At 41.4% G+C, this 13,720-nt stretch overlaps 1 protein-coding gene across 1 annotated transcript in view; it reads right to left on the reverse strand.

Annotated features, from left to right (window-relative positions):
* Positions 1–2,519: 2,519 nt before the first annotated feature.
* LOC122738925 (signal-regulatory protein beta-1-like) overlaps positions 2,520–13,720 on the reverse strand; it is a 29,853-nt gene continuing 18,652 nt past the window's right edge. The window contains 4 exon segments of the mRNA XM_043980803.1: positions 2,520–2,828; positions 4,272–4,379; positions 6,629–6,949; positions 8,440–8,754. Of these exon segments, the coding sequence (XP_043836738.1) occupies positions 2,824–2,828; positions 4,272–4,379; positions 6,629–6,949; positions 8,440–8,754 (749 nt within the window). The 3' untranslated portion in view covers positions 2,520–2,823.

Raw genomic sequence — 13,720 nt, forward strand, 5'->3', positions numbered from 1 at the left:
AGGCTGGAGATTGAACTAGAGACAAGTACAACATGAGATGGAAGCACAACATGAGATGGAAGCACAACATGAGATGGAAGCACAACATGAGATGGAAGCACAACATGAGATGGAAGCACAACGTCAGATGGTCACATGGGAGGCTCTGGTTCATTACTTCTCTTCCCTCTGAAGGTTGAAAACTAGGCAGGAGATTGTGTATCAGGAGAGGAAAGTTGACCCCACACAGCAGGAGATGGAATACCTGCTCCCTACTGACTTTCCTCTTCTTCTTCCCTAAAGGGACAGACAGCGTGCGATGGGAAGACTTTTTACATGTGAGATTCTTCACTTGCTGGTTGGGAAGTCATGCTGGCAGCAGGAGATGGAAATTGTCTTGATCTGGCACAGAATTAATTCTACCCAGAGACCACCAGCTCTCTTTTCTCAGGGAGCATGGGAAGTAGGAGATGGAAGGGATGAGGTCAGAGAACGTTCTTGCTCCTCTTCTCACTTAAGATTGAAGAGCTGATGGGGACAGCAGGAAGTGGAAGTCTCCTGGTGGGGTGAGTGGCTTTTGGGCAGATGAAAGCTGTCCCATGCAGTCCTTTGGCACCTTTTCTCAAGGGACAGCCACAGCAAGAGATGGAGGGCATCTAGTCAGAAAAAGGTTTCTGTTTTCTCAAAAATGCACCCAAACAACAACCCAAAACAGAGGAAAGAATGGAATATTATATTCCAGAAAATCATGCTGCTCTGGATGCAGCTCATGGTCACCTACCCTACAAATCTCAGTTTAATTATCTATAAATTTGATCCCAAATCTCATTACTATTGGAGTCTATACTCACTGAGTGGAGATAAGGACCCTGCCCTGTGTGAGGGATTGGACAAAGTTGCCAGGAGCAGGAAAAGACAGCTCTTCAACTCCTTCAAGCTTTCTTCAAGTCATTTAAAGTTTCCTTTCTCCCCAGCATTACTTTTGGCCTTTCAAACATCCAGCTTTGAGAAAAACAATGGAGGAGACCAACCCCACTTCAGACTTTTGAAAGAAAAGATTGTGGGAAGAAGAGAGAGGAGCTGACAGTTTGTACCATATCCCAATCCTCAGCTTCTTACACGAGAGCCTTTGGGAAACTTCCCCTTGGTTGAGATCTTGTTTGAGTTGAGTTACCATGTTCCTAATGAGAGAGTGCCTTCACTCTGTATTATCTGGTATGGGGTGAATGAGGTAGCCAGGTGGAGGTAATAATGGAGAGTCAGATTTGTAGATATAGGGAGAGAAGTTTGTGACACTCTGCCTACAGGTGAATCAAGGTTGTTTTGTTTTGTTTGTTATTTTTTTGGCACTCCATTCCTAAATGGGAGGATGGCTGAAATAGGGGAGGAGAGCAAGGAGATACAGGGAAGTTTGTGTTTTGCCCAGGTTAAGTCAAGGGCTAGCAATGAGGGGAAGGTGATCTCTGTGGTCTCTTGGTAGGAGAAGAGCTGGCAGGGGAATGGATGTGGGGAAGAGGAGAAATGTGAAGAAATCCTGGGCAAAGAGAGGGATGTTTTGCTTTGGTAGTGGGAAGGGCTTTAAATGAGGCATGATCCTACAGGTAAAGAGAAATGTTCTGTGAAGGGAGATAGGGATCTGGAGCTGGGTGTGGCTTGTGTGACTTGGTTCTTGAAAAGGCCACTAGTTCTAGCTAAAGGCAGGAGTTAGAATTCCTTTGGAAATCTGGCACCTGGGGAAATGAGTGTGTGTAGACCCAGAGAGGAAGTTTCAAGGTAAAAGGAAAGCTGAAGGAGAATACAGATTAGCCATGGCCTGAATAACCAGGTATGTTGGGATGGTGTTACTATGGAGGCACTGACCTTCTGTCATCAGCAGAAGTTGGCATTGTTCTCAGAATGAGGCACAATGGAAAAGGTGAATCTTTGGGCAAACTCTACAAGGCATTGGCACAAACCACCAGGTGTGGAAAGACCTGAATGTTTGATTCCAGGGGGACTACAGAGAAGAGAGAAAGACAGAAAGGAAGAATGGATAATGAAAAGAGTGAGAGAAATCTCTGGAAAGGAGCACAAAAAATGACATAAAAAACCTAATGAACAGCACAAGTTGAAGGGGAAGAATTAAATAACTTCATAAAATCAGGAAAAAGGACTTAACAAGCAAAACTCCAAAGGGAAAGGTTTGATAAATGGTGGAGGGAAAGTGGACTGAGGGAAAGAGAGCCAGGGGGAATAGAGCCCCTTTAAAAATATTAAGCTAAAATAACTAAAGAGACCTTGTAGTGTATTTACAGCAGAAGAGAATGGGAAAATTTTTAATTTTAATAAAACCCACTATTAGAGACAAATAGAGGAAAATGTCAACTTAAATTTCATAAACTCATATGTAAATTCAATTATAATAAAAGAAAATGAAAAAAGTAACAAATTGGATGAGAAAACAAAATCTACAATCCATTGCTTACCAAGAACATATTTAAGAGTCAATAACATAAACAAAATACAACTTAGGAGATGGGGAAAAAACCCTTTACTGTGAATCAAGTGAGTTGCAATCATGCTGACAAACCAGAAATGAAAAGGGGTAAACAAGGGAACCATGGACTATGATCAGTTCTTTTTTCCACTGTGTTCATATCTTCAGGATCCTATTTGGGGTTTTCTTGGCAAAGAATACTAGACAGATTTTCTCTTTCCTTATCCTGCTTATTTTTCAGATGAGGAAACTGAGGCAAACAGAGTTAAGTGACATGCCAAGGGTCACACACCTAGTAAGCATCTGAGCCTGGATTTGAAAGGCACTCCAACAAATTGAACAGCTAGATTCCCAACGAGGAAAATGCATTATGCTGCAAAAAATCATAAACCATTATCAGTAATGAACTTAAACATTCCAAATATCTTAGATCCAAATTCATAAAGGAAACATTAACCAAACTAACTGATGGAGATGGAAGCAGACTAAGAATATGGATGTGAGATGTGAGGACCCTCTTGTTGGCATGGGCTATGATACCACAGCACCTTGGGGGATAGCCATAGGCACTTAGGATACACTGTTTCAAAGACACTAGGTTAACAACTTAATGTAATTGCACATAGTGGCCAAATTATATACTATATTCCTTTTTAGATTGCTTAATTAATTTAAAGTGGAAATATTGAACAGCTTTTCTATATGCTTAAGGAAATCATGGCAGAAACTGAACATAGGCTATTATTGCTGTAGTCCATCAAGTGGCTCCTAGGATACCCCAATAATGTCCACACATCTTCCACTGCCAGATGGTGGAGATAATGAGAAAGAACAAAGAGAAGAACAAGAAGAATAAGAAAAGGATAATAGGGAGAAGAAAAGGGAAGAAGAACAAGAATGAAAACTGGAAAATCAAGAACGAGGTTAAGAAGACATAACAAGTACAAGAAAAAGAAGAAAGCACCAGAGTCCCCCACAGAAAAGGGAGGATGAGGTTAATAAGAATAAGAAGATCAGGAAAAGTTGGAAGAAGAAGGAAGGACAATAATGGTGATGGCAGAAAAGAGTAGAAGCAATAGTGTCTCTGGAAGGCTCACATAAGCAAGTGATCTTATTGGTTCTAACCCATGTAGTTCTCTCTTTTTCTGCTGGGAAAGAAAAAGGAGAGAAACTTCAAGAATCAGGGCCTGCCCTGTTTGTGAGCTGAAGTTTAGATAAATGCAGGGACCAAGCTTAGCCTGGTATCTGCCATGCCCTTGGCCTCTAGCTCAGGTGGCTGGGTTCAGAGGAACCCAAGGGAACTGGTTTGGGACATGCTGTTATGTGCTAGTAGCATGGGGAAGGAAATTCTGTATTCTCTCCGAGGCTAGGACCCTGGCTGGAAGCAGGAGGAAGTTGAGAATTAGGAGCCGGAACAGAGGAGCTCTTGAAGGACAGATTGGCCCCTGAGGCTATGGGAGAAAATAGAGAGCAGAGCTTAGTCAGGACCAATCTCTAGTGATCCTGACCTTGACATCCCTCCACTATCTTCCACTGATCCTCACCCATTCTATCCATCCTCAATCTCTTCACTAGAATTTCTCTGCTAAAAATTTAGGGGCCTCCATGAGGATCGTAGGAGATTACTCAATAATGCAGGAGACTGGAAAAATATATGCTAGTGCTTTCCCATCTCTTCCTGCTTCTGTTCCAAAATCCCTCAAGAAGGGTGGAAAGGTCAGATCTACTGCCCTTTCATCACCTTAGTGGCTGGCACCTGGGGCCTCCCTCTCTGAGCCCTGACCCAGATGCTCAGTAATCAGATACATCATCTCACCTGTTGTCTTCCACTTTCTGTGGAGAAAGAATATGGAGACACTGAGCAACAGCAGAACTTTGAATCCCAGGAGGAAAATCCCAAAGAGCTGTGCAGGAACTGCTGAGCCTAGAGGTCAAAGGGACAAAAGGAAGCAGCAACTGAGAGCCTGGCACAGGGACTATGTGAGCCATTGATGATCTTGGTACATGTTGGGTGTCTACTTTCCCCCAAGGGGGCTAAGTATGCACAGCCTAGTCCATGATTTTGATGATCTTCAAACTCTTGTGGGTTCAAATCTCTACTCTTGGAGTGCCCTGGTATTATTCCTAGGGCCAGGCCTAAGGGATGGACTGCAGAGAGAAGATTCATTTGGCTTCCATGTTCTAGCTTCAGAAAAAGCCCTCAGATGATGTGATAATTCTTTCCCAGAAGAGGAAGTGTCCCCTCTGACATCTCTCAGGTTAAAGACTTTACAAAGACAGGGCAGTTTTCCTCAAATCTGCCAACTGCTCATGTGAATTTGGGAAAAACCTTCAGTAGCTTGACTTGTTCTTCCCATCAGGAGGGTCTGTCAGCTTTCAGAGTATTGACTGTGATGGGTTTTCCCTTATCCTTTCATCCATCCTCTAAGGGATGAGTAGAGTCACTTGGTTCCGGTTAGGATCCCAGAATTTTATCTTTTGAGAGATTGTAATATAATCTCATAATCAATTGATGGGCATCCCAGCAAAGTCCAGTTCTTTGCCATAACAAAGAGAACTATTATAAGTATTTTAGAATACATAGGTTCTTTTTCAGTTTCCCAAATTATCTTCAGAAATAGACCAAGTGGGGGCAGCTAGGTGGCACAGTGGATAGAGCACTGGCCCTGGATTCAGGAGGACCTGAGTTCAAATCCAGCCTCAGACACTTGACACTTACTAGCTGTGTGACCCTGGGCAAGTCACTTAACCCTCATTGCCCTGCAAAAAAGAAAGAAAGAAACCAAGTAATGGTATTGCTAGGTCAAAGGGTATGGGTAGTTTAATAACTCTTTGGTCATAATTCCAGATTGCTCTCCAAAATGTTTGGATATGTTCACAATTCAAAGAATGAATTAGTGTCCCAATTTTTCTACATTTGTCACGCTCCCTTTCTCTCATTTTAGCCAATTTAGTAGGTGTAAAATGATATTTCAGGACTGTTTTCATTTGCATTTCTCTAATACATAATGATTTTATGTGACTATAAATTATCTTGATTTCTTTATCTGAAATATGTTTTGACCACTTATCAACTGGAGAATGAATTTTTAAAGTCCAGAAAAGGAACAAAAGAACAAATCAAGCCCTGAATTATAGTGTTTCTTGAAAGGTGTAAATGCTCACTCTGAAAATTTAACAATTGGCTCTCAAAAGCTGGTTCAAGCTGGCTCCAGCATAACTTGGGTTCAACCACAAAATTTCAGTGATACCCACATTATATTTCACTCCTGCATTAGAACCTTCACTTAATCTTGCCTGCTGATTCAACTCTTTGCATTTGTGTCTAATCATTTGGCACCTTATGATTCACCATTGGCTCCTTTCTTGTTTTTTTTCTCCTGTCAATTGGGGGTCTCAGTCAAGGTCTGAATTCAATGACTAACTGCTTTGGGAATTGAGAACACTGTCAGGTGATGTGAGAAGCAACATATGTGATAGAATGAGTGAAATGAGTTGTATCAGAAAAGAGAGGAAAATTAATTCTGCTTGGTGGTATAGAAGCTGGTAGGAGATGTCAGATGTTATACCTGAGATTATTTAGACTGTGGGGAATGTGGTTTGACTTGACAAGTGAAGCTTCTTTGTAACTTCTTCATAGTCTTCTTGGAAAGTAGTGAGCTTTCCATGGTTTAGTTGCTTTTCTTGTTTTCCTAATTTTCAATATGTATAGCTAGGTGATGCCCACTTCATCATCAATCAGAAGATGCCCATTCTCTGAAACAAAGCATCTTCACACACCTGAGAAGATTCTGGAGGTCCTAGATCATATGCATTCTAGTCCAGTGCTCTAGGTTTTATAGGGACTAAGAAACAGAATACCAATGCCTTAGCCCTCTTCTATTTACCAGCTGTGTGAACATGGGCGAGTCATTTCCCTTTTCTAAGACAGACTCATCATCACTGCCCAACTTAAAAATCCCAGAGATGTTGTCAAGAGCACATGAAATACTGATTGTAAAAGACGTTCAGAACCTAACAAGCTCCATACTCATTGGTGAAGAAGGAGGATTAAAGTCTTTTTCACATTGGGTTAGGTGAGCTGCTCTTTTTTTTAATGGAGCCTGAGCTCTGAACCTCCTCTGCACAAGAGTCAAATAGAAATTCTCTGATTGGGACCAGAGATAAACTCACCTGGGTCTATTTGATCCATATCCTTGGGAGCAGCTGAAGCTCTCAGTGTCTCATTGATAGGAGGCTGGGAATCATGGGACGCCTGACAGGTGAAAACAGTGTCTTCCTTTTGCAAAGACACAGGGATCAGGACTACACACTCAAGGCTGTAGGTGCCATCCTTGTTCTCAGTGGGTGTAGTTGACTTCTCTCCCCCAACAATGATGCCATTCATCAGCCAGGTGACATTTAAGTGGTTGGGGTAGAACTTCATCACATAGCAGGTGGCTGCCATCTACTTTGTATACAAAAACAGACTGGAAACGGCAATTTCTGGTGGAACTAGAAGAATATAAGAAAAGCTTAGCATAGCACAAAGTAGAATTAAATCCCCTGGCTGATAACAGAGCAGAGAGGAGGGAACAGGAAGTAATATCTTGGCAAGACTGACAATCATCACTTCTTGGGAGTAGGTGTTCATAGGTCTCTCCATTCTGAATAATTCCTAGTATAAGGGACATTGGTTATCTTTTCTCCACTGAAAGGACCATGAGATCAGGAAGGGTTTTATTTCTGTGTGGTGGCCCCATCATGGAAGTTGAGTGCCTTGCCTATATAGGTCTACTTATTGTATGAAGGAACTGTTATTTCATTTGTGCAGGCACCCACCTTCTACCAAAACAGATGGCAACCAGCATAGCTCACCGTAAGGAGCTTCCTCAGGCTCATACGTGTCTAACACTAAGTGTCAGAGGCTGAATTTGACCTCAGACCTGCCTGATTCCAAGTTCAGCACGTTGTCTACCACAGCATGATGTCTCTGTGCTTTGCAGTTTTGTTGTTGGTGTTTGTCAGGGGTGGAAGAGGTCTGGACCTGTAATTTACTAACATTCTGTAGGTACTTAATAAATGATTTTGAATGTAATTGATTCCAACCCATTAAGAGCTGAATGCAACCCTCCCTCAATTGCCTCCTTATGGCCTGAACCTTAGATCTCATAGAGGTATGTGTGTGTGAGTGTGGCGGGGAGGGTTCTTTTCTTGGATTGGACGAGAGGCAGTGAGGGGTAATGGATAGAGTCAGGCAGAATTGTATTCAAGTTCCATTATTGACATATACAGGGTATGAGTTGACTGTGACCCTGGGGTTAGTCCCTTCTCCTCTCAGTGCCCCCAAGCATATATCGCAAACTCTGAGTTTAAGAGTTGTTCATGGGGACCTGGATTTACTGCCTGGGGAGGAAATCTCTACCCTCAGAAGGGGCACCATGGAGCAGGCAGTGGAATCTTCCGACAGTACAGGACACCCATGGACTCACATCTCTTATTCTTAGTGTTTTAAGGATGACTCTGGGAGAGAGGCTCAGGGATGCTGTGAGGGCATGACTATTACATCACCTGAACCTCCAGGATAAGCAAGCTCCCAGAACTTCAAAACACTATTTAGACTTCACTGGCAGCTAGCTGGCTCAGTGGATATCTTACTGGGCCTGGAGTCAGGAAGCCCTGAATTCAAATCCAGCCTCAAACACTTAACTAGCCCTGTGACCTTAGGAAAGTCATTTAACCTCTGTCTGCTTCAGTTTCCTCGAATGTAACATAAGGATCATAAAACCACCTACCTCCCAGGGCTTTCCAGAGGACAAATGAGTTCATATTTGTACTTGGCACAGTGTCTGGCACATATTGAGCACTTAATAAATGCTTGTTATTTCCTAGATAAGGGCCAAGCTTCTAAGGTATTCCTGGTCTCAGAGCAAAATGGGAAAAACAAACAAGGACAAATTAGGAGAGGAGGCAGGGAGAAAGTGCCTGGGTCATGACTGACTCACCTCGAATAATGTCTGACAACTTCTTTTTCCCAAGCAGAGGAGCCTCTAATGTGTAGTGATGGACTTCACAGATGACCTCCGAGTGAAAGTCACTGGCTGTGAGCAGCAGCTGCACAGTGCTGGTGAGGTTGTAGGAAACACTCTCTCCCTCAGGGAAAACACGGGTCCAGAGGGCAGGCAGCTCAGCCCTATTTTTAAACCATTTCAGAGCTATGTCTTTGGGGAAGAAGCCAGTTGAGCTGCAGGAGATATTCACCATCTGGTTGATGCTTGCTCTTTCCTGGGGGTCCAACACCAAAGGGGCAGAAGGTTTGGCTAGAAAAAGCAACCATGACATGGCACAAATAACTCTTTGCCATCACATCAAATAAAATAATTGATGCAAAGGACTTTTTTTCAGCTTTGTTGTACTCTATAGTATCAGCTAAATTTTCCAGTAGATAGAGTCCAGACCTGGAGTCAGGGAGACCTGAGTTTAAATCCAGACTCACTTGATGTGTTGACCCTTCGGCAAGTCACTTAACTTTTGTCTGAATTAGTTTCTTCATCTGCGAAATGGGGTAAGAATAGCACTTACTTCCCATGATTGTTTTGTGGAGCACATGAGACATTATCTATAAAATGCTTAGCATAGTTCCTGGAACATGGTAGGTAATACATAAATGTTAGCTTTTATGATAGCTACGTCACTGAAAACAAAAATTGTCATCATTACCTGCCATTGAACAAGTCATAGCCTAGTTTCATGACCACCTCTGATTATTCCTACCTACCTTCATGGTAATATACTTCTAGTGTCAGAAAAAAGGGAGTATGGAATTATTTATCTGTCAGATTTATGGACAGGAGAATAATTTAAGACCAAAGAAGATATGGATAATAAAATTAAATGTAAAATAGATCATTTTGATTATATAAAATTAAAAAAGCTTTTACAAAAACAAAACTAATGTAACCAAAAGTAAAAGGGAAGTAGAAAACTGGGAAAGAAATTTTGAAACAAATATCTCTGATAAAGGCATTTCTCAAATAGATAAAGAACTGCATCAAATTTATAAAAATACAAGTCATTCCCCAATTGATATATGGTCAAAGATTTGAACAGGCAGTTTTCAGACAAAGAAATCAAAGCTATCAATAATCATATAAAATGCTCTAGATCATTATTGATCATTGAAATGAAAACTAAAACAACTCTGAAGTATCACCTTATAACTATCATAGTGGAAAATATAACAAAAATGGAAAATATTGGTTGTTGGAGGGGATGTGGGAAAGCAGAGATGCTATTCCACTGTTGGTGGAGTTGTGAAAAGATCCAACCATTCTGGAGAACAATTTGGAATTTTGCCCAAAGAGCTATATAATTGTGCATACCCTTTAGTTTAGTAATACCACTCCTGGGTTTATATCCCAAAGACATCCCAATAAAGAGAAAAAGACCTATAAATAAAATAAATAAATTTTTTTTAAAAACAGAAACTAGTGTAGAAAGTGCATTTCTAGCCTTGAAATTGCAGGCTCTTTCCTTTCCCAGTGCTTCTAAAGAGATGGGAGACTCAAAGAGATGTTGTCCAAGAGTTCCCTCACAGGTGTGATCTTGGTATTAAGATATCTGGGGTTTGTTTTTGGAGGTTTCTGGGTCAGAAAATAAAAATCCATAAACAGCATAAACCTCATTTACATTTTGTACTTCTCTGTCTAGAAAAAAAGAGGAATAATGTATTCCCTCTTAAAAGGCTTAATAGAGAAACCAGAGAGAGACCAGGTCATGCCTCTTTGATGGTAGGAGGGGGAGAAAATGTCACCAGCCTTTTCTGAGGCGCTTGTGATTTTAATAAATCTGAGGATGCCTGAGGAGGAGGGCATGAAAACAGTTCCGTAACATATTATTACCCAGTTCTTTTCTTTCTTTTCTCTTCCTTCCTTCCTTCCTTCCTTCCTTCCTTCCTTCCTTCCTTCCTTCCTTCCTTCCTTCCTTCCTTCCTTCCTTCCTTCCTTCCTTCCTTCCTTCCTTCCTTCCTTCCTTCCTTCCTTCCTTCCTTCCTTTCAAAAGCAGTGCCCTTGAAATGTTTTATCCAACCAGATCAGGGAATAGCTTAGGGTGAGTACGATAGAAAAGAAGTAAGAATAAAATCTATTTCTGACTCTGAGTCAGATAGGTGTTGAACTGAAGGAAGTCGAAGAGACACTAGAGAAGACAGAGGGTGAAGAAGCAAAATTTTCTGAGCATGTTTAATACACCTTCCTCATGACCACCCTTCAAATGCTTGAAGGCAGCTCTCATTCATCCCTTTACATCTTCTCTTGTCCTACTTAAATATAAAGAAGTTCTTCAATGGACGATTATATGACAAGGATTTTAACATCCTTCTTATCCTTCTCCAAATGCAACTTGTCTCCTGCCATTGAAGGAAGACCTCAACCTGTCAAAGTGATGCTTGGAATATAGTGCCTGGAATCTTCATGGAGATAGAAGTATGGATATAGCCAGGCTGGAAAGCAATGTAGACCCAAGCCCCAGTGTTTTTAAGTGGGCATATCCTCTAACCCAGTCATACATTCCTAGGTATTTATTCCCCAAGCTATCAAAGAAAGAGGAAAAGAACCCATAGATACAAAAATATTTATAGTAGCTTTTTGTTGAAATAAATTATATGAGTCTATGGGTGTGCCCATGAATGATGGAATACCTGTTTAAACAATAGGACATGAATTCAATGGATTAATTTTATGCTATCAGAAAGGGTGAAAGAGATGGCTTTAGAGAAAGATGGGAAGACTCTTATGGAACTGATTCAGAGTGAAGTAAGTAGAATCAGAAGAATATTCTATGCAAAACAACTTTATAAAAAGAAACAACTGGGGGCAGCTAGATGGTGCAGTGGATAGAGCACTGGCTCTGGAGTCAGGAGTACCTGAGTTCAAATCCGGCCTCAGACACTTAACACTTACTAGCTGTGTGACCCTGGGCAAGTCACTTAACCCCAATTGCCTCACTAAAAAAAAAAAAAGAAAAAAAAAGAAACAACCTGTACCTCTGCCTTGTTCATCAGGGAAGCAAGAATGAAAATATAAAAAACAACCACAGTAGGAATAACAACAGTTAACAGTTATATAGCTCTTTAAGGTTTAAAAAGCACTTTAGAAACTTATGTCATTTTTACCTTCACAACCACCCTGGAAGAGTTACACATTATTATTATTATCATCCACCTTTTCCAGATGAGGAAACTGAGGCAGAGAGGTTTAGTGAATCCCACTATAAAGTATCTGAAATGACCTTTGAATACTGTTCTTCCTGAGTCTTGGTCCCGCACTCTATCCATGGTACCACTTAGCTTCCATCTCCACAGATGCCACCTATATCCCTAAACATGGCAGACTTGAAGTACAGTGGCAGAGCTTGGCCCAAGGGATGACAGAAGGTGGGACGAGTGGTGGAGAGATGAGAGTTCTTGACATGGAGAGTTAGTAGCAGAATCTTTCAGGTTCAGAAATGGCAGTTGTAAAGAAAGGAGAAACAGGGGCACAGAGGAAAAAGGAACCAGAGGCCTGAGAGGTGTCCACAACTTGGGTACGGTAGCAGAGGAGGTAGGGTTCCATCTGAACCTCCAACAGAGACTAAATGGAGGTTTGGGGAATGCCACTCAGCACTATTGGGCTCAGCCTCCTAGAGAACTTAGGAAGGAATATGAAAAGATTGATTTCCTGGACCCATCCTCTTGAGAAAGAAGACAAAAACATAGGTGACCTTCAATGACATGAAGCTACTCAAACCATTTAGTTCCAGCAGGTGAGGACTTCAAATGAACTCCAAATGTGTTCCCTTGGTAGGGAAGTCCAAACCACAAAGGTCTATGAATCTGGAGGTTTGACTACTTCCCTTATACTAAATAGGTCTCCCTAGAGAGGGAAAGATAATTTGTTCAGATTGTTAACAAGACATTGTGGATCTTTTAGGTTATTTTCATATTTTTTTTCTGTGGGTTGAAAGAAGGGCTGTCTTGAATTTAATATGCACAGTGTTTGATGGGTGCTTTTTTGGAGGTGAGGGGGGTTTATCCACTTGGGCAAAGTCCATATTCTGATAAACCCAAAGGAAAGCTTGGTGGAGGCAAAATGCGTCAAACTCTGAGGTTCCCTGGGGGGAAACTCTGTGTTGAGCCACAGAATGATTTTGTGATAATTCTGGAAGGATAAATTGAGATCATATAATTTTACATCATGGATATCCAGACTATGAGATAGAATTTTTATTAAGGAGATTACAGACAGACAGACAGACACACACACGTACACACACATTTTGAACTTAAATACTTAAAGACAAAAAAGGAGATTTCCATGTATGCAGTACAACATACAAAAAGGTATATGAGGAAATAAAAAATGAGAGTAAGTGATATGGTGAATGTGTTCCCTCCTCTCTTCTCACACTGCTACCACTCTAGTGCAAGCCCTCATGACCTCACTCCTGAACTACTGCAATGGCCTGCTGGTAAGTCTGACTGTTTCAAATCTATCTCTACTTTAATCCATTGTTCATTCAACAACCAAAGTGATTGTCTGAAACTGACTACATCATCCCCCTCCTCAATGGACTCTCATGGCTTCCTATCACCCCCAGGATCAAATACAAAACCCTCTGTTCGGCGTTCATTGTCCTTGAGGGCAAGAATTGTCTATGGCATCTTTTTGTATCTGCAGAATTTACTATTGTTCCTGGCACATAAAAGGCATTTAATACATGTCTATTGATTGACAGAGTGCCATAATTTAAATCCTAATGTGACCCTATCTGTGAGATCCTTGGCAAGTCACTGACTAGTATTATCCATCATTTTACTCAATGGAAACATAGGGGATATGTCCTTCAGACACTGACACAAAGATGGGAAGGACAGCTGAGTGATGCTAGTCAGGACCACAAAGATGTCTATAGGTCAGAAGGACAGATCAAACCCAGCATCAGGAGGGGACAGTCCTACTTTCTTCTGCTCCAGCCATACCACACCTAGTTTACTACATTCAGTTCTGGGTGCTACATGATAGGAAAGGAATGATAATGTAGACAGCATCCAGAGGAAGGAGACCACAAGGATAAGGGGTCTGCAAAACATGCTAAGGAGCTAGGAATGGTTTTCTGAAGAAGAGAGGACTTGTTGGTGAGCTTTGGGTAGGATGGAACAGAATATTTGTCTTTCACTATTTGAAGAACTGTCATGTGGAAGAGCCAGGGGTGTGGGAGGCAGTTAGACTTAGTTGACATCACCTTGAG

This window comes from Dromiciops gliroides, chromosome 2 (assembly GCF_019393635.1).
Source record: "Dromiciops gliroides isolate mDroGli1 chromosome 2, mDroGli1.pri, whole genome shotgun sequence".
In the NCBI taxonomy this organism is placed as follows: Eukaryota; Metazoa; Chordata; class Mammalia; order Microbiotheria; family Microbiotheriidae; genus Dromiciops; species Dromiciops gliroides.